This window comes from Ursus americanus, chromosome 10 (genome assembly GCF_024610735.1).
Source record: "Ursus americanus isolate L20-20 chromosome 10, mUrsAme1.1.p, whole genome shotgun sequence".
Classification (NCBI taxonomy): Eukaryota; Metazoa; Chordata; class Mammalia; order Carnivora; family Ursidae; genus Ursus; species Ursus americanus.
The window spans coordinates 2,677,668-2,699,246 of NC_142136.1; the positions used below are offsets into that span (position 1 = coordinate 2,677,668).

The following is a 21,579-nucleotide window of genomic DNA, read 5'->3' on the forward strand; positions in this document are numbered from 1 at the left end:
AGTACCTCCTTATTCATCTACTGGACTTCGATCTGCTTTGCCCAGGGATGACAGGGCCCTGGTCAGCGGGCTGGGTGTGGGGCTGACAGAGCTTCTTTGTGACTGGAGGGGTGCCCAGCCAACGCTACGCCAGAATTTGACGTGGTTCGTGGTGATCTGGTACCCACAAATTTGAAGTCCTCATTCTTCATCCTTAATAGTAGCAAAATGTATGCAAAGGATGACCTGTGTTGTCTGGACGCTTTCTAGAGTGACCACAAGCATCCCTGCTGTATCATGACACTTCCGTCCACACCAGCACTGAAGAAGCTGGGTCACTAGAGGACGCCCTGAAAGTGTCCACCAGCGAGTACTTACTGGTCTTCCGGGAGCTCCAACCGGACCCATCTGTCCTACAGGCCCAGGGCGGCCGGGGGTGCCCTAAGGACAGGCAGCAAGAGTAGGCTGTTAAGAAAGGTAGACTGGTATTCGGAGTCCTGAGTTCTTAAAGTTCTGCTTGGAACATTCGCTAATAAAAACAGAACTTACCTGGAAACCAACCAATCCAGGCTCTCCGGGTTCACCCTAGTTGAGAAGACACAATGGTATGAGTTCTGGTTTTTAACTAAATTTTTAGATCTAGTTACATTTTATCACAACCAGGGGCTTGGTAATGTTACCTCCTATCTGGGGCATTGTGAATATGGGAACGGTGTGTACCCACAGTTGAACGTCACCCCGATGGGATAGCGATGATTTTGGGTGGTTCTGCCACCCCACGTGCTCCCCATTCTCGCGTCCTCACAACTCAGCCATACTTGGAAAGCACAGTTACTAATCAGGAGTTTACACCGATCGCTTAGTCTCGAGCCCCGTATCTAGCGAACATACCCTGTATCTGTCGCGGTCCTCACTGGATAGCGCATATGGCTCGCCTTTCTGTCCTTTGGGTCCTTGGGGTCCCTATGGTAGCACGCACATGGGAGACAGAAAACGCAGGAAGACCCATTAACCTTCAGGGCAGCCGTAGTCATCTGGGTGATTCAATAGCGACCTTTATGGCAATGCTTATTCCTTATTTAGCTTATTCTGGACACCGGTCACTACAATTAGCCACGAAGGTGAGACTCTCACTTTTATATTTACCCAGCAGTATCTTCCTTCCAAGTTAAAATGGAAATACTTTATAGGACTTATGTATTTTCAAAAACCCAAAGAAATGCTCAGTAAACTCATCTTTTAGGATATCAACATGTTATTTTCCTGTGTAATCATGTTTTTGTCTTTTCTTTGGCATTAGGGTGCTAAAAATATGGACATGTATGCATGGAGGCACCATTTTTGGGAGAGATACTGGGTCATTCTGTAAAAAAGAATCGTGACAAGTACACCCGGTGTGTATGCACATATGTGTGTGTTTAAATGTCTTTTAATGCCTTGCACATAAAATCAGTATTTTAGGGGTGCCTGGGTGGCTCGGTTGAGCATCTGCCTTTGGCTCAGGTCATGATCCCAGGGTCCTGGGATTGAGCCCCGTGTCGGGCTCCCTGCTCAGCGGGAGTCTGCTTTTCCCTCTGCCTCTGTTTGTGCTCTCTCTCTTGCTCACTCTCTTAAAAAAATAAATAAAATCTTAAAAAAATCAGTATTTTAAAGTAACGGATATATTTATTGATAATGAAAGTTTTACGATATTAGGGCAGACTAGAAGGTGATGGTCTTCGTTGAGAAGTTGAACCACAAAAAAGACACGACCCAGGGAGGAAGACCTGAAAGGTGGGGGGTGAGGAGTCCACTAGCTTTGTAGGAAACACAGGCAAGACGCATGGCTGCTCTTCCCCAACTTTAAAAATGTTTCCTAAATAAAAAATTTTACCAAACCAGATGTTGGTATAACCCTGACTTTGCAATACTTTGATGGTATGAGGGTGGCAGGACAGTCCTGAAAACCATTTCAAGATTTTTTGCAAAGACCTGAAAACAGTCAACAAAATAAATGAATATGAGAACGTCTTCCATTAAAAAGAGCTCCCTTAAAAAAAAAAAAAAAAGAGCTCCCTTCTACCTGTCAGGGCTGGAGAATGCTTCTCATGTCACAGAGGATTTTAGAATCTAATGAGATGGTGACTCACAGGGCATCTGTCAAGCTTTAAGCCTTTTTATTTGAGTTTTGCTATTACTGTGATTCACTGTTCCTTGACATGCGGCCTGGGGGAGAGTACGGTGACACCGGGAAGATCGCACAACAGCAACCAAGCCAATCATTTTCTATCTTGTTTACAGAATGAATAAGGAAAACGAAGTTCTTTGGACCCAGGAAAATCACTCTGAGATGTCTGCAGGAACATCTCCTTCCTCCTGACCACCTGCTGAGGGCAGGGGAGCGACCCTCCCAGGGATGTGACCCTCCTGGGGGTGCGAGAGGCAGGCGGAGCGCGCCTGCTCACCCCGGCCTTGGGGTCCACAGGAGACAACCCGCCCTCCTTAGAAAGTCTCTTTGTGACCCTTTCTGAAAGGGCCTTCTGGATGGGCCTGCGAGAGGCACACGATATCCTCCAGGCCTCTGCTGACAAATGCCAGCCAGCTAGCTTCTGGAGCTAACCGCTGGACGGCATGCGCTGTGCGGGTACTCACGGGAGGGCCGAGGAACCCCACAGGGCCTTCGGGTCCCTGCCGGCCCACGTCTCCTCTGGTCCCGTTGCAGCCATCGTAGCCGGGTGGTCCTCTGGGCCCACCTTGCCCGGGGTGTCCCTGAGACGAGAAAAGTAAGTGAGCTTTCCAGTACACACACTGTGGTTCTCACGAGCACTGTGATAAAAGAGCTCCGTATCCTCCCATCCTGCATGAACCCACGGGCAGAGATGACCCAGAACGAGCAGATGAAGGAATGGAAGATTAAGTAAACAGAGGCACATGGGCAGAGTTCTAAGCAAGAGAAAGGCCTTCCAGACAAAGTTCTGTTTCCCAAGGGCTCTGGTGAAGAAGTGAATCGTCGTTGGTCTACTGGGACGTCTGTCTTTGCAGGGACAGGTCACGGTAGACTTAAAAATTCCAGAAAACATTCTAGAAGCAGCTAGGTCCTGCAGGGACAACAGGGTGCCTTTATCTTTTGTGCCCAACTGAACTGCAGAGGGTGAGTCTGACGGACCCACATCCCACACAGGGAAAAGATCTCGCACAGAAGGGATTTCATGTGACTACGTCTCTGTAGAAGAACCGACTTCCTCTCATTTGCTTTCTTGGGAGGAACACTCCTTTCTTGATTTTAAACGTGAAGAGAAAGCAAGTCAGATGTTCTGTGATGTTGAGGGTGAGGGAGGGAAGGCAACATGATCAAATGTCTTCTGAATGACTAGAGACAGGCTGAGTCTGTGGGCGTCCCACCTGTATTCGTCCGGTTCCTGAGACAGCCAGGGGCTGGGCTAGTAACCCACAGCTTGCGTGCTACCAGACCACAGTGTATCATGCTATTTCTCCCCACGGATGTTCAGATATATGCTATCTTATTAGCTTCTTTAACATTTTGATTTTGTTGACAAGAGACCAAACGTATATTCCACAGTGATTTTTTGAGGCCATGTTGGATGCCTTTTAGATTTACTTTGAGAAATCTGGGACATTTCAAGATAAATGAACAAATCCTACACAGATGGCCAGGACCCTGAATGATATTACGAAACATGATGAAAAAAGTAGCATTTTTCTTTGGTTGTATGTCTCTTTGCTTTGGATATCCAAAGCCATTGCTTTAACTAGCGCCATCAGATAAGAAGAGAGACAACAGACTTCCAGGCAGCTGTCCTGGGGGACAAGAGACAACCCAAAGACCCCGTAAGTCACCAGGCACGAAAGCTGATCCTTCAAATTCGGCAGGAGAAAACAAGCTTAGTAGATGCCCTGCTCACGACCGGCGTTATTCTATGAAGCTTTTCTTAAACTGAGCTCTTCACGCTCCTCCTGAATTATGTGTCTGCTGCTGGCTTTTCTTGCTCTCTTAGAATCGATCTCAGTCACTTGAGATCGCATGTCAATCTGACGTTAGTTTGACACGGTTCTTCCAAGAACGGTTTTACTTATACCGGGCCGACTGCTCACCTTGGTCCAGCATCCGGTTAGATACACCTCTAAGATCCTGACCGCGTGTCACGTTTGATGCACGACTTCTAAACGCTCGAATTAGCCCGGTCCTTCCACGTCACATTGCTGAGGGGCTTCGAAGTGGCAGGCGGCCCTTCGGCTCACGTTTGTGCCGTCCCAGAGCCCTGTGGCCAGCGAGCGAGGCCGTCTTGAGCAGCCTGGAGATTCTGCAGAAACCTGGATCCATGCTCACTGGAGTGATCACTCCCTCACGTGACTGTACTTCCTAACTTGTAAACTATTAGCTCCTCATCTTAAATGTCTAAGAAGTGGAAAAACAAATTGAAATATGATTCAGAGGAGTTACAGTATTTTTCCATGAGATCACTCCATTTACACTCACATTTCAGCTTCCAGAAGACGAAACGGATGGGTGGCCCAAAGAGCTCAGAGAAGCAGTTTAAAAATGGGCGAATTGGTTTGAGGAGGTTGGTAGGAAAATACTCCTTGTTTATCCCTGGAAATCACGGATTCTTCACCTCTGCCAATTTCTCAAGATTCTGACTAATGGGAAAGTGGCCTCCTTCCTTGGTCGCAGCTGTGTGTCCAACCGGTGTGTGGGAGCCCCCCGTCCAGGTGACGCACGGGGTCACCGCCACCCAGGCCTTGCGTCTCTGCGGGTGGCTTCCTCTCTCCAGCTCCGGGAGCCTCCTTCTCCCGGATGTGTGGCTCAGGCTCTGAAAGACGAGCTCGCCCTCTTCGTGACGGCTCCCACGCCCGCCCTCCTCGCTCTCCTGCCAGGCAGCAGCCCCGCTTACGGAGCCCCGGGAATGCGGCTCTGCATGTGTGTGTGCACGCTTGTGCATGCTAACACGGTGACACAGGACACGGTGCGTGGAGTAAGGGCCCAGACATGTGCACACGGCTCCTGAAGCAGATGTCCTCAGGCTTCAGCAGCGGACGCCCGCGTGTGTGATAAACACATCTCCCCGCACAGCCGGGCTCTGCAGGAAGCGGACCCTGGGAAACCTCCTGGCGGGTCCTTGTGAAGAGGCCGTGAGTCAAGCGCTCTGTTTATTTTTGTATGCCACAAGAAGTAAAGTAAACTAGGTTAGAAAAACACATTTTATTGCATTTGGAGATTTTCTCATGGACGAACCCTGTCTTGTCTTCTTCTTGTTTACATGTGGTTTGCCTTCAGAGACTTTGGGAAGCTGCACGAATGTCCGAAAGGGCTTCATCACCTCCGTGTTCACGGCCGCGCTGCTCTCTCTGCAGGTTGCAACGGAATGTCGAGGCCGGCTCTTACGGAGCATATCTGAGCAACACTCTAGCTCTTTATTACAAAACAATGTCCGGCTTCGGCAAAGCAGCCTGGATGCTGAAGCCAAGTCCAGAAGAACGTTTACAAAGGAAACAATCTGTCTGATATTTGACTGGACTCCAGCGGCAAAAGTACGCACGTATAGCCCTGCCAGGCTCGTGGGGTAAGCAGAACAGGAGGCCTAGTCAGAGATGTTTCTGTAAGTCATAAGCTATTGCTTAGCACGCGTACCGCGTTTTACGATCCCAACCGTGCAAAACACTTACGGGAATTCCGTCGGCACCAGGGAATCCAGACACACCTCTCGCTCCCTGTAAAGAAGGCAGGCAAACTTACCCAAGGCCGGGACGCCCACCGCCCATCGCAGAAGTGGAGGGAGTCCCAGCGGTCACCGTACCACGTCTCCTTTCGGTCCTGTGATCCCGGGTGACCCCCGTTCGCCCTTGTCACCTTTGCGGCCTTGCAGTCCTGGGAATCCCTGCAGGCCTGGGGGCCCGGTGTACCCCTGGGGGCCCACTGGCCCGGGCTGGCCCTGCAGAAACAACAGAGTTCGGTCACGATCGGTCACAACAGACGCGCATTGTCTATCACGCTGCTTTTGAAACCATGCTTTTCATTCTCAAAGAGCTACAACGTTCCGAGAACATTCTGTGTCAACTTCCATCTCCTGCCACAGTTGCAACAGAGTGACTTCTGGCTAAGAAAAGTCCTGGAGTTGTAAAAGAAAAAAACATGTTAAATGTGAGAAAAAGCCATCCTGAACTAAAGTGATGCTATTGTGAAATGCTGGTATTGGGTCGGGACGAAAGAACCAACTTACTTGGCTTTTTAAAAAAAGTGTTTTCAGTTAAAAAGAAAACTCCAAGCAAATTTCTAAGATTTTCTCTCTATCTCAATATAATGCACGTGACAGGTATAGAACTGTGTCCTGTATCACAAGTGGCTGGATCATCTCCCCTGTCTACACTCACCCCTTGCACACACACAGAAGAAATGCAGGTTTCTGAAGCCTACAAAGATCCAGGCCCAGAGCCGTTGGACGTGGAGGGCTATTACTGAAAAAAGACAAGATGCTGAGCAGAAAGGATGCGGGAAAAATGGGAGCCCCGAGCCCTGTGGGTGGGAGTGCAGACGACTGCAGCCAATGGGGAGCACATGGCAGTTTCTCTAAGAATGACACAGAGAAGTGCCCTGTGGGCCCCCAATTCCACTTCGGGGCTAATACTCAAACGAGCTGAAGGCAGAGACGCGAACCGCTATTTGCACCCCCGTGTTCAGCGCAGCGCCTCCTGCAACAGCCAAGGAGTGGAAGCACAGTGCTTGTTGGAGGATGGTGGGTCCATCCACGCCATGGACTGTTATTCACCTGGCCGAGGGGCGTGGGGCTCGCACCTCCAAGTTTCGGTACCGTTCCTACACTGCCCACTCCTTTCGGATGTGGGGCGCAGGCATGGGGGAAGCGGAGAGGAATTTCTCTGGGGTGGAAGATAGGGATGGAGATTAAGGTGGAGCTGATAAATGCGATCTATCCCCAAGCTGGGGGTCCCCGCCTCCTCCAACAAAGGGGAGTTTCGGGAAGTCTCCTTAGGGCTCCCACTGGGCCAACGTCAGTTTTGGAGTCGGGGGGTTCTCCTGTTCTACCCTCCATGTGTTCCGGACGGTCCAGCCAAGGCAGAAACCGCCAGATCCTCTGTCTGAGCACAAGCATCGTACACAGGGGTGAAGCCGGGGTATCTCACGTCTTCAAAGAACGTGGTAAAGGGGGCCATCGCCCCTTGCTTGTCCCCTCCTCCCTGAGGACGGCTGTGCTGGAAGGTGGGCAGCCCGACTTGGACATACGAACCCTGGGGTCACGCGAGGCTAGTGCTCAGGGGCCTCCAAACGTTACATGTGCTGTAAGTTTGGGGACAAAACATACTTTGATTCTGATTTTTATAGATTTCCCCCAGTTGTGTTCCGTTCTGTTCTGTTTGCAGCTGTTAGAACATCACCGTCTTGTGATGACGCAGTCCCCCTAAGCCTTCAACTGCCCCTAATCGCAGTGAGGCTTGCAGCTTGTCGGTGTTTACACGAGAGCCTTGGGGATAAAGTGGTGTGTTCATTAGCACCGTCACTGCTCCCGTCTGCGACTTCATCTCTGTCTGGGGGGACTACTATTTGCAGGCAGCTAGGAGGGGGCATCTGCTATCAAGCGAAGCAGAGTGCTTGCGTCTCCGGGACGAACACCCACGGCCTCCTCGTGCACTCGTTAACCTTTTCCTTGATTCCCTTTGCTGGGAAAAGTGATAGCGACATCATGTACTCACTTTCCTGCCATTGTCAGCGAGCTTCTTTTCAGCCTTTGTTTCTTGGATGGGAAGTCTGGCTTTGGGAATAAAACCAGTCTTTCCTTTTCTGGAGCGTGCTGTCACTGCGAAGTTCCCATAAAAGTAGCCGTTTTAAAGTGGCTCCCAGCACATTCACAGTGCTCTCCAACCGCCAGCTCTACCTTGTTCTAACACATTTCCATCACCCCAAAAGGCAACCCCATACCCACTGGGCAGTCACTCCCCACTGCCCCTCCCCCAGCCCCGGGTTCCCACGCCAACTGGCGTCTGCCCTCGGTGTCGATGGGCTCTGTCACTCTGGGTACTTCAAGTACACGGAGTCATAGGCAGGGTGTGTGGCCTTTGGTGCCTGGCTTCTGATACTTAACACAACTTTTCTGAGGTTCTTCGGATGGGGGGAGCCCCTCCCAGTGATGCACTCACGTTCACGGCTGAACAACATTTAGTGGATGGGTGACCACAGTCTGTCCGTCCGTCCGCTGACGGACACTGAGGGTGTCTGCACCTCAGGGCTGCTGTGAATGCAGCCGCGGTCGACACACACACAGAGTTATTTCTGTGCGTACCTGTTCTCAGCTCTCCGGGTTATAAACTGAGGCATGGAATTTCTGCATCTTCAGGCAATTCTGTTTAACCTTTTGAGGCCCCGCCATGCTATTCTCCACAGTGGCCGAGCCGTGTGCATTCCCAGCAGCATGTGTGAGGGTTCCAAATTTTTCCACGTCCTTGCTGGCACTTGTTATTTTCCATTTTTTAAAATTATAGCCACCGTAGTGGGTGTGAAGATGGTGTCATTCTGAAGAGATTAACTTGAGCTGCTCACAGATGGAACATTTCACAAATTCCATCCAGCTTCCGCCCTGGGGAAGGGCCAGGAAGAGTCTGGAGAGACTCTGAATTAGACCTTCGTCCCCGGGGACTGGACCCTCGCTCTCGCCCACAGCACACAGCCTGTGAGGCTGCAGCTAAACGGGCATTGACGTCAAGGTCAAGGACTTTGCTATGCATGTTTCAGTCATCAGGCCTGAGAGCTCCCCGAGGATATCCTGCCTGCCAGGCACCTAGTGTGTTTGTAAAGAGCGGCTGGAATGACCAGGGAATGAAAAGGATCTTCCTTTCTGCTAATGACCATCAACGTTCATCATTAGTGGAAAAGTCATGGTCAGAAGACCTATTTCCATATCTTCCTTCTGTTGGAAGTGATGTTAAAAGCAAAAGTCACCCCCAAAAGAGTAGGACTCTAGTTTGAATGACTTTGCACAAATCTCTAAAGCTCCTGAGATTCTCGCAATCTACTTGAGAAAAGCATTTCCACAAAGTATTTGTTAAAAGCCAGCAGACACTGTAGAAAGGAGAGACCATGTGCCGTGACCCGGGCCCGCCAGACAGTCTGATTCATATCCGTGTGTTACTTGCTGGGAAACAGGACAGAGAGAAGCACCATTTAATTATGTATCTTCTGGGATGGCGCACTGTCAAGGTCTTTAAAAAAAGCTTATCTCATTTTACCCCCATGCCAAATGCATGAGTGGCCATCACCCCCACCTGAGAGGAGACAACAGGGGCTCAGGAAGGTCCAGCACAAGGAGCCAAGTGTCACACAGTTAGGTCTAGGAGCCCACGAGAAACACAGAGTCTCAGGCTTGGCCCAGACCCTCCTGAGCTCCCGTGCACACGACCCCCAGAGGTTACTTTGTGCAGTAAAGTGTGAGAATCCCTGCCTGATACCACCCTCCTTCCCTTCCTGACATTCTTATAGGATTGGTGTCTTTTAATAAAAATCTCAAGCATGAAGTTGGATCTTAGAAGACAGGTTGAGCTTACTGCATCAGGCAGAGGAAAATGTAATCTTTATGTTGTTAAGGACGATTTCTAATTAAATTTTCTTGGTCTTATGCTTCGGTGCTATCTGCAACAGGCCAGAACCAACTTTGACCCCTGGGAGGATGGATGGTTGCTCCTCTCCTCTCCCTTCTAGAAACCACTACGGGAGTAGGTGTGGGGTCCAGGGTCAGCTTCGGGAGCTGAAGTCTGCAAAGGTGGAGAGAATGAGTCCAGACTTGAATTCACATTGCTTAAATACCACAGCTGTGGACACAATGCACTTCAAGTCCTGAGACACTTCCCAAGCTTTCCTGCACTTGGAGTTTTCACTTCTGAGAAAAGGTGGGATATCCTCAGTTATGGGCACACGCGGAATGGCTCTAGAACTTCAGACTCTGACGTGCAGGAGGAGGACAGATGATCCGCCGGGGCCGGCCAAGGGTCGCCTCCCATTCACACAACCCCAAGGGGGTTTGTTTCCATCCATAGCTTATTCGCCTTACAGTTCACAGTGGGGAGGAGGGTAAAAGAGCTTCCTTCATCAGGGAGGGGCCAAGGAATGTTTCCAAGGATAAAACCTGCTTCACTGCACATCAGGATTTTTAATTTACATTACAGTATTTTCCTGGTAGAACAAGCCTTTCGTGACTTACTGGCCAACATGTGAATAGTAGGAAATCCCTTCTCTTTCTGAAGTTTGCTCTTCCTGTCTCGCCTTTTATGGGCAGCGGGCCCCTGCAGACACCCCATATCCTCTCTAGTCCCCTGGGCGGCTCCTCCCTTCCTCGGCGGTTGGCAGTGTGTTCCAGGCCTTCCCGGCCCTTCCGATGCTGCCCTTCTCAGTGACCCTCTGGGGATTCCAGCCCAAGTCCCAGATCACTAGAAAATGCATAAAACGGCCCAGAACCTGGGAAGGACTAGTTTTTTAGGATCCAAAAAACCAATTCCTTCACTAAAACTTAGACTCGGCCGATGTTCTTAGGGATAACCGTTACCATTGTGAGCAGTATTTTTGACGACCCTGGCAGGATGCATGAACACCGTATTCCAAGCTCATGATAACGTGGAAGTATTTGCACAGTCCCTAACCTCTATAGTAACAATCAGCTAACAACGGGCACTTGCCTAATCCACGTAAACCAGACAAAGCTCGTGCTAAACCCACCACCTTTTGTCTGTAGCTTCTTACGTAATATAAGAGGACATCAGCCCTGCCCCAGGTACTGTTCCAGATTAGGGATTCCACCTATCTGCGGTAGACTTCAGCGGGCCTTGGAATTCCTGCTCTCCAGAATTATTTGGCACAGACTGTAGCAGTTGTATCTATGAAAAGGGAACACAGCAGCATGTAAGGAAACAGACCTTGACCCTTACCTCGCTCCACAAACAAACATGTGGTCAAAATGGGTCGTAGGCCTGAACATAACAGCTAAAACTCTTAATGTTTCTAAAGGAAAACACAGGGAAGAGTCTTTGTGACTTTGGGTTAGGTAAACATTTCTACATGTGACACAGAGATCATGAACCATAAAAGAAAAAAGCTGAAAACACAGAAAGGCTGGATCTTAAAGATACTGTCAAGAAATAAGGAGCCGGCCGCAGACTGGGGGATGTATTTCTGATGAATGATTTTTATCCAGAACACAGACAGGATGCCCAGAAATCAAGAATCAGAGACAACCCAAGCGAGATTGGAACAGACACTTGTTCAGAGAAGCTGAGCAGATGGAAACCAGGCACACAGAAGCCGGTCTGCAGCGCAGGCCACCAGGTCGGTCCACAGTAAGGACAGCTGTGGCCCCGGGGCAGCAGGTCCCACAGGCCGACTGCCACGTGGGTCCTGCAGAGGGCGCGGACGAGCCCGCTGGTGCAGATGCAGAATGGGGGAGCCTCTCTGGAAAAGTGCGGCAGTTTCTCATAAAGTTAAACGTATCCTTAGAGACCTGTAGGGAAGACCTGTAGGTAAATGTTCATAGTGGCTCGATTTATCTTAGCCAAATGCCAGAAACAACCTGAATGTCCACTGGCTGATGAGTGGCCCAACTGGAACGGTCATACAGTGGACCACCGCTCAGTCTCACGTGCACAACAGCGAGGACGGACCCGGAGGCGTTACACTGAGAGAGGGAAGCACACCCCGCCCGTCCTGTCGACAGGATGCTGTGGTCTGATTTACACCACGTTCTAGAGAAGGCAAAACCAGTGACGGGAGACGGCAGCGGTGGCCGGGGGGAGGTGGAGGGAGGGACTGGACCGGGTTTATACTGTGATTTATACTGATTCTAGTGGTTGCTGCATGGCTATTCTCATTTGTCAGTATTCACTGAACCGCATGGAAAAGCTACCTGGATGAGACTGACCTGAAAACAAGCAAACAAGCAGGAAAGGAGTAAAGGCAGAGATTCAGAAGACAAGGCCTGACGTCCACAGGTATGCTGCATACGACCGAGTCCTCCTGGGACGTCCTTCGTAAGTGAATATACAAGACGGATACCGTTTCGGAAAGGAAGACGAGTGCATACTTCTAAAATGCCTTATTAAAAAACACTTAGCCAAATGCTTTTTAAGAAGGTCTGCCAGGGAAATGAAAAAACAAAAAAAAAGCAAACCCACAGAAATGAAGGCCTCGTCTGGAGTCCGCATCTGGGATCTGGTCCGGGGAGCTCGAGGTGGACAGAAAGGGGAGCTGCCAGTGCTCAGCCCTCCGAGCCGCAGACCCGGAAGTGGGTCAGAACCAAACCAGGTTCAGGAGCCAAACACAGATCCAGGATGTGCCTGGCCTCCACCAGGCACAGTCTTCATCAAGATCGAAACCATTTTGAAGCAGAGAAACAATGGGTCATCTCGTTTCCTACCCACAGGAGCAAAACGTCTGGAAACTCCGCTCCTTATTCTAAAAATAGGCAGCACGTGGGCCGTCACACTCGATGGCTTTTACCCCAATGTGAGGCCACGCTTTTTATAGTCTGGATGGGATTCTGCCTGGCATATGCTGGAGAAGTTGGTCTTCTCGGAAAGCCTTCCCCTGTTTGCAGCAATAAATACATTTCATTTGTCTAACGTGGTGGCTTGCCCAACGCACCGACATGATTTCCCAAGGCTCTTGTCCTCCAAGAAGATGCAGAGTGGCGTGTAGATGAGCCGGGGGTCCCGGGGAGCACAGACGGCAGCCGAGAGCGGGCTGGAAGAGCAGACTCAGGGCCACAGGCCTCCCATCGGCAGGAAATGCTCTGAGCACCTGACTGCACAGGATACAATACAGGTGCCCAGAGCATCCTCACTAACGGCCTTTCCGTCCTTACGAGTTTGTGACACAAGGGCCCCCGGCTCTACTTACGTATCAGAAAGGGACAACCAGAACACGAGGCGATTCTGGAATGACCAAATCCCGCACCCACAGGTCAATAACAGCTGTCCACACGTACGGCCTCGGTGGCAGACCCTTCGTTTCCACGTGTCATCTGCACGTGGCAATCCCTTGCTGGTTTCCCATCATACTCCTAGGTCACGCTTGAGGGTGACGTGACTCACAGTCAGCCCTGTGAGCTTCTGTCCTTGCCCCGCGACTGGGCAGCAGCCCCGGGAACGCTGCCCGCAGCCAGGGGGGCCACAGGAAGCGCCCGTGGGGCCTCCAGATGCCAGCCTCCCTGCTGAGTTATCAGCCAGGCCGGCAGGCGTGCAGAGCGCCTTTCTGGTGTCAGTGGCAGAGACCAGGAGCGGAACCAGCAGTTATATCCACTTTGCATTTAGACTAAACACAGTCACATGAAAGAAAGCTATTCCTGAGGTTGGCATTATATTGAGCTGGTCTGTTATGAAAAAAAATTTGGCCAACAAAGGGAAAAAGGTTAAGGGTAAGGGAGGGTTCCAACTTGGCTGTGGAACACAGATTTTTTTTTCCTGTTAATCTTTATTTGAAATGTGCCCGAAGATGGCAAGTTGGAAATAGAGCTCCGCGTTTTCTGTCATCAGAAGAGGGCACTTCCTCCCCTTCCTTCTCCTCCTCCTTCCCTGGCTTTAACCTACTTCTGTCATTTTATTTTCATGAAAGTGATTTACCATTTCCATTTTTTAAAGACTTTAATTCATTTCTAAATTTGCAGTACAACCTGCGGGCTGTCTTCAGCCTCGGTCTGTCTCCTCCGGACCAGCACTGCGGTGGGATTCCCCAGCGTGTCCTGCAGGAGTCCGGCGTCTTTCAGCCACACAACGCATGGGTGGCTCGCCGGCCCTGCGGTGTGTGTGCATGCGTGTTCCCTCTGGTCGCCGAGGAGCCTTCGGTCCCAGGCACGACCACAGTTCCTTTCGCACTCTGCTCATTGCAGGACATCGGAATTGCCTCTGGTTTTTCGTGCACATGCATCGGGCTGCTGTAAACACTCAGGTAGGGTTTTCTCGTATGGACACATGTTTTTGTAAATACCCAAGAATGGGATTACTGGGCCAGATGATACGAGTCTGTTTAGCTTTATCAGCAAGTTGCAGAGCTGTTTTCCAGACTGGCTGGAACACTCGGGACGACATGGCTCAAAGGCAGTGACTCGAAAGGATAACGAACGTCTGACGCGGCCGGCCTGCCCCTTGATCTTCCACAGGGGCAGAGAAAGACGGGGAAGTAGAAACACTTTCCACCGCACAGAAACTCGAGAGCAACGCAGGTCCAAAGTTCTCACCTGTGGCATGGATTTCATTTTATTTCGGGTAAAAGAATGCTCCCTTCTCGGGTACTGTACAAAGTGCATGTTGGTCCAGGAGCACTGGCCTCGTCGTCTAGAAGATTCTCGACAGTCACTTCAGGTTAGACCAGCATCACGTCACATCGGCATCTCTGCTTCTCCACTGATGACCACCTGTTGCTTTCCCAAAGGCTTCGCTGATTATCCGATCTGGAAGGCACCGCCGACAGCGCCGGGAGCGGGTCCGCAGAGCCGCACATCGCTTCCCCTGGAGCTCACCGGCAAGGTGGGTCCTCAGGCCGCCCCAGACCCACTGAATCAAATCGGCGTCTCCACAGGATCCCGGGTGAGTGGGGTGTGCCTCAGAGTTTGAGAAAATCACCCCAGGGGTGGCCTCCGCCCCAGGACTGGTCTCGGATGGCTGCCAGGCATCAATTCAGGGAAGTCTCAAAACTCAAGAGTTTCTAGTCTAGCAGTTTTGGGGTGGAAAGGCAGAGCCTGGAAATCCACATTTTGACAAGGTCCCCAAGTCACTCAGATGCATCGCCAGGTTTGAGAGCCAGGGAACAAATGTAATTCTCACACAGGACGGGAGAGGGAACAGCCCAGGGAGGTGAAAGGTTGTACCCGCAGCTCTGCGGACCCTCAGCCCAAGAGCCCGTCATGACATCCTTTTGATGGTACCCCCAGTGTTCAGCTGTGGCTGGGGGACCCCCACTACCGACCCTCTCTCCCAGTATTCGACTGTGGCCGGGGGACCCGCACTACCGACCCTCTGAGGCCTTACTTGTGTTTGTCACCTGAATGCACAGGGTTCTAAGGCCTCCTCTCGCTTTCAAACCCAAGGATGGCTCCCTCGCCCCCTTGTACAGAGGACTGAACGGACCTCCTCAAGGTCGATAGAAACTCTAGCCCAGCGAAATGCCTTAGGATGGAATTTTCTCGTATTTTCAGCTTTTATAATATTTTTACTTCTAGTGGTTAAAGAAGCAAACTCCCGAAGGTCAGTGACCTTATTCCAGTGATTGAGAAAACCACTGCAGGGGCCACACTGGCTCACTCTGGTTGTTTGGATTGGACGGTCCTCCTGCATGCAGCCCTTGGGGACTCCTGGGGTCCCCCCCCCCGGGAGCCCTCCTGCTGGTGGGTGGCAGGCTCCATGAAGCCCCAAGGCTGACACCAGGGGGTAACCCGGTGGAGGGCTCTCACCCTCTGGTTCTGTCCCCCAGTGTGCCACATGGGGTCACCTCCAGCCTCAGATCCTTGCCTCGCTTGGCACCGGCCCCTCGGGACTGCTGAGTGTGGGTCCCGCCAGGTGACCTGGCTCTGCTTGTCCACACCGTCGGGGAGAATACTTCCCGAAAGGAGACCCCCCGATTGTGGGAAGGAGCGCCAGCCATCAGAACTGCAGGATCGGATAAAGAAAAATCATCTGTTGAAGTCACGAGCTGGGAAACAAGGCCAGGGTTCTGGAACGCCAGGACTCCCTCCTCCAGGGATTTAGTTCTGGTAATATTTGAACCAACCGTTTGAGGACAACTGTGGGTGACACATGGAACATTTGCTCAAACCATTTAGCACAACCACTGTGACTCAGGAGGAGTAAAGGTTACGGAGGGAAGGGCCGAGTTTGCTAACGCGGGTCTGCGAAGAGCTGTAAGAGGAAGATTTCCAACGCTTCCTGAATGTTTCTGTTTTAGAATAGAAATTTAACTTTCCATCAACAGAAGACACCTTCTTGCGGCCTTTTACAAGCCTGGGGCCGGGGCGAGGAGGGCGGGCGGGGAACGCCTTGCAGTTCCCGCGGCCAGCACTGGGTGGCAGTCGGCCGCGCTCCTGGGAGCAGGACCCCGCCCCACTTCCGACTTCAGATTTGCCGCATCCCAGACTTTGTGAGCGTTTTGGGTTGCCACGACCCCCCTCCACGGAATAGAGGGCAGGTCCCTCGTTTGTCACGGCGCACAAACCTCCCCTGGGGAAAATCTGATGAAAAATTTCAGTGCAGAATTCCAACGGTGTCTAAAGAGCATATCACATTCCGCTCTTCTGTTCACAGGGTGGTTGAGCTCACAGTAATTCAACATTTCATAATCCCCTTCCCTTTCGACTTGCCCAGAGGAAGGTGTTCTAAGTAGATACAGATACTGAGGACCCGCTACGCCCGGGCCCAGGGCAGAGCTCCAAGAGACAGCTCCCTGTGTGGGCCTAAGTGAGGAGAGCAGCCGCGTGTCCAGAGCAGAGAGCACGTAGGGTGCGGAGACGCTCCAACGGCAGAGGGATTTAAGGCCCACACGCCTCCATGAGGCAGGGACTGTTCCCATATCCGTGTTGTGGGTGAGTGTGAGTGGGGGGGCGGGCCGCCAGCCGGCTTGGAGGAGGCACTGGTGCCCAGCTTCTCAGAGCCGTTCCGACGGGCCTGTCACCGCACCTACGAATCCACTCGAGTAACAGATACGACTTTGGACCCTGAACACGTCTCTCACTGAGCTTCATGAGGCCACAATCAAGCCAAAAGCAACAGACAAACGGACAGAAACAAGCAGATGTACGCTTGGGGTTCACGCTGGCCCACCAGGTCAGTCACAGCCCTGGGTGATGATCTAAGAACGGCTTCTCTGCTGTAACCCAACGCTGCCCGATTGTGGCCATTTCACGGCTCGTTAATCCCCCTCCTGCTAGAAAGCAACCGGGGCAGAAAGAGAAGGTGAAACTCAAATGAGTCACTTCTGTTACTTTTTAGCAACTCTGGTCAAAAGGTATGCAAGGGGGGCCGGGGGCTGCAGATGGACGGGTGGAAACATTAGGACAGCAGGACACGGGGGGGGGGGGCAGTTAGATGGGTCCTGTGGCCGCGCTGTCTCCAGCATCCAGGGCCAGACCCGCTGCTGGGGGCTGACCATGCCACGGACTTCTCAACGGATGACGAAGGTTTTTATGGTAGGAAGACTGAACTGTTAAGCATCGCCCGGACAAAGGGTCAGCTGGATCTCTGAGAGCAGGTTTTCAGATACAGGGAAGTTGCTGGAAGATCAAGTGAGCCCCTCCTTCTTGGGGAGAAGGCCGTGGTGGCCACGAAGACCGGGGGACCTCATGGAACCCAAGCCAGGAGAGCAGGCCACGCACCACCATGGCCGTTTCTGGTGGTGGCAGGGCTCCCCCGGGGGGAGGAGGAGACGGCGGCAGAGCTGGCGGTTGTGAACGAGTACGAAGATGTGGGTGCTTCGAATCGGATGTTGCAGACACATTATGAGAGAGAACGGTAGCTGTTTCTGAGAGCAAGCGTGACAGAAAGGAATCCCTGGAAGATGGAAGAGGTGCTGAAAGACACGGGGTGGGGACTCATGACCGGAGGCTTCGGGAAAGAGGGGCCCAGACGTCAGCACCAGAGGCAGAGTCTCCGCATCGGGGGTGTGGCGGCTTCCACGTTCCCTAACCGTGCGGGGCTGTCCACGCATGAGGTGGTCTACCAACGGCCAGATAACTGTGTGGGAGCTGGGAGATCCCTCAGGATGTCAGGAGCACCGCAGGGCACCTAGACTCACCTTTACCCGCGGACACATGGAGTGACAAGCCTGGGGACAACTCCTAGAGAAAGAGGTCGCCGACTCTGGGCCCCGAGCGGTCCGGACCCGGTCACATGGCTAGCTGGTGGGGAGCAGCCGGATGAAGTCTAGTGCGTTGATTTTTCACACTCCATGCCGCCCTTGAGTTTGGGGCCAGGGAAGGTTCGACGGCAGACAGTAAAGCCGCTCAAAGTTCAGTCTTCCTCATTCATATCTTTAAAAGTATCTGACATTTTAGACATTGTTCCACAAAGTATTTTTGCCAAGATGTTATCAGTAATAACCCCTCGCGCCCCGGGAGGGGGTGTTCTGGAGCTCCGGCCAGTAAGAGCCGCGCGACGCAACTGTCACCGGCCGCGGGGTGCGTGTGTGAGCTGGAGATCTGAGCCCGCCCTCGGGGGTAAATCCGCCAGCAAAGGCTGGGCTCACAGCCGTGTCCGACGCTGCAGATGGCTATCTGGGCATCCTGGACTTCCCTCCCAAGACTCCCCGGTCCAGAGTGATTATTTGGACGGACACTGAACACACATCCGCAATTAAAAAAAGAACAACAAACCACGAGAAATTGATCTTTTTTCAGTCTGGTGGAAAGATAATGGATGGCTCATTTGTCCAGACATGAAACCCGGGGTCCTGGGCGGGAGGAAACCAAATGACATTAACACCCATTCCAGAGAAGTGACTCAGCTGGTGCACTGTTCTCATGACATGGGGCAAAACAGCCTCCAGAACATTCGTTCTTCTCAAAGACAGTTGTTCAAATAAAAAAAAAAAAAAGCAATTTTCATCCACAAACTGGAAGGCAACAGCTCCATTTCCGAGGCACACACTTGCTCCTGGTGCGGTCTCAGCGAGGACGCCACGGCTCACTGAATCAACGGGGCGACTACGGGGAGACACGACATATGATGCAGAGGAAGTGTGATCAGCACGGGAAGCTCCTGCTGTCTCCGGGGTCAGAGTACCCACTTGTAGCTTGTCCACTGCTCAGCCGAGTTGGAATCGTCATGAGCCCCCCAGAAATGTCTTAGGGAGCTGTTCCCCTTTGTGTTGGGTGTGTCTGTCTCGTTGTCCGCCATCATCACGGTCTCTGGGTTGCAGCAGGCGTGGTAACACCGGCGAGGGGATGGCACCCTTCGGTCTGCGCGGCCTTTCACGCCAGAGCGCCTGTGAGCCGACGGTGGCCCGGGCTGCTGCTCTGTGAGGCCGCGGGGGGTCCCTCCGGTGGGACTCAGGAGACCCCTTGGGGTGAGGCTCCCCGCTGCCCTGACCTCGCCCCTCAGAGCGTGGCTTCCTCACTCTGGGAAGCGTCATGATTGCGAGTGGCTTTCCCGAATTCAGACAGAATCCGGACACGTTCCAAAGCGACTTCCTGTCTCCCTCACGCCTCGAACCCGTGTGAGCTGCCTTCTGCCCAGCCGCCGGACTGACTCCTGGATGGGAGGCAGTGGTGTGATGGCTGCTGCAGGCCTTCCGCGGCCTTCCAGATCCTCGGAGCGCCTGTCGTGGACGTCCGCTCCTGCCGGGGTCTCTCTCTTCACCCCCGACCTTCCTTGTGTGCCCTCTCTCCTGGTTCCCATCCTGCAGAGGAACCCTTTGCCGTGACCCCTCCTCGCCTTTCGCTCCAGGTGGGGATGCTGGTCCACTCTCCTGCGTCAGGGCGGCTCGGAGGTGTCGGCTCCCATCTCACTCCTGGTGCCTCTGCCTATGGACCGCAGACGTTCTAGACCCCAAAGTGAACTTGCTACTTTGTTTCCTCCAGCTCTGCCCCCAGCAAGAACCCAAGAACAGCAAGCACCCCTTCTCCTTCTCTGTTCCTCACGCAGCTCACCGCAACCCACCCATCTAGACGCCACTGCATCCAAAACGGTGGGGACACTGCTGGTGTCTCTTCACACCGCTCCCCGTCCGCCCACGATGAGCACGGCGCTCCGGCCTCCACGTGGGCTTCCAGTGTCACCCCCTACTCCACCTTGCGATGGCTGGGTCTCCCTTCTCCCCTGTCTGTACTGGGTTCCTTCACGTCTCCAGAACTGGCTGGCATTCTCCTTCTCTCTGGAACGGACTTTGCTCCTTTCTTCTGGTGAAACCAGGTCCTGCCCCTCTGTGGTCACACTGCCCTTCTCCTGCGGTTGTCACCTGTGCACGCGTCTAGCCTGTCCTCAAGCCCCACGCTCATGTGGGCCAGGGAGGGGGCCTGTCCACCCCCATCTGGTTCATAGGAAGAGAGTCCCTGTGTCCTGGAGGAGCCCTGCCTCACGACCACTGTGCCTTCCGCTCAGCCTGTCTCTGGGCAGAGGAAGACCGGGCGCTGGGTGCGTGTGGGCCGCGGCAGCCTCACGGGATCAGCCGTCTCTGACTAGTGCCAGCCCCTGGAGGCTTCGCGATAGCAGCCAAAGGCTCCAGCCCTCCTGCACCATTCAGGGAGTAGGACTTAGTCGAGCAGTCCGCTGACCTCGAGTGTGCTCTGATCCTAAATGGAGCTAGGAGTACTGCCGAGGGGAGAAAAGTACAGGCACAGAAAGGAGAACACACATAGCAAACAAGAGCTATGCACGATGAGAAGCCGACCTCGGGCAGTGCAGAGAGGAAACCAGCTTGGCTTATTATAAATTAAAGCACCACCATGCACTTGTAACTCTGTAACTAGACTGTAATACCTCACACACTTGTCCCCCCCCCCCATAATTTAACTCTGCTTGGAACGCACCCCGAGAGGGGCCTGGCTTCCCATTAGAGCAGGTCATGCAATGGTGGGATTGTATGCAGACCACCTCTGCTCATTTACTGGTGTGTTCCTGGTTCCAGCGTGGCTTCCTGAAGACTGATGGCACGGCTGTCCTTGATGTGCCTTTCCCGCTGGGCGGTGTCCTGCGCCCGATGGTCCTGCACCCGAATCTCCCTGCTTCTGCGCGGACGGAGGAAACCACAAGGCCGGCACAGTGGAGGCAGTGGCTTCCGGCCACCTCTGCCCCATTTCTCTGATTGCAGACATGCTGCTGATGACAAACGCACTATCTGCTTTACATCTGGGAGTTACGGTCAGTGCTGTCATAGGCTCACTAGCTGCTCGGTTCAGCAGCGATTTCTTTGCACCAGATACTCCTGTCCATCAAGCAAAGCAGTAGCACGTCTCAGAGGCCACCATCTGACACGCCAGGAAGGGTTTCAGAACAGCTGCATGGATTTTCCCTCCAACGGTGTTCACTGGAAATGGTCCCCAAGTACGAACGGGCTTCCGCATCTTCAGTGGCTTTTCAGCTCAGCCTCCCAAGCTCATGCCCATGACCACAAAAAAGCATGGAGCCGGCCCCTGCTTGCTCCTGGGTTCTCCGGGGACACACTGATGGGCATGAAAGCCAAAGGCCACTGGCTGTTGGGCAGAGACATCCGTCTCTCTCCCCTTAAAAGTCCCCAGAAACCAAAAACCAAGGGGGAAAAGTGAGGTGATGGCCAATGGTCTAAAACAAGTCAAGCACAAATTGTGAAATTCTAGAGCTGCTGTTGCCGTGTCTGAGCAAAGAGCGCGTCACCCACCCACCTGCCCAGAGCACGAAGCATGTGTGCTGGGGCCTTGGAGAATCCCGCTGGGAATCCCGCCTGGCGCTGCCGAGCAGGCATCTCCTGACACACACACACACACACACACACACGGGACCCCGGCATCCCCAGTGCCTGGTCCTCAATAGCTTCCGTCATCCGTCCCGCCCTCCAGAGCACCTGCGGGGCACCCGCCAGCATTGATGCCCTGCCGGCCCTCTGAGCAAAGTCCACTTTCCAACCACAATCCACCTGCCTGATCTCTGCAGTCA

The 21,579-nt window shown here is 52.8% G+C and overlaps 1 protein-coding gene across 2 annotated transcripts in view; it reads right to left on the reverse strand.

Annotated features, from left to right (window-relative positions):
- COL4A2 (collagen type IV alpha 2 chain) overlaps positions 1-21,579 on the reverse strand; it is a 163,435-nt gene that overhangs the window by 54,192 nt on the left and 87,664 nt on the right. For both annotated transcript variants that reach the window (XM_045772972.2, XM_045772973.2), the window contains exons 5-10: positions 5,775-5,909; positions 5,644-5,688; positions 2,611-2,727; positions 871-942; positions 529-564; positions 358-420 (exon numbers count right to left, since the gene is read on the reverse strand). In XM_045772972.2, coding sequence (XP_045628928.2) covers positions 358-420; positions 529-564; positions 871-942; positions 2,611-2,727; positions 5,644-5,688; positions 5,775-5,909 — 468 coding nt within the window. The remainder of the gene's footprint in view (positions 1-357; positions 421-528; positions 565-870; positions 943-2,610; positions 2,728-5,643; positions 5,689-5,774; positions 5,910-21,579) is intronic.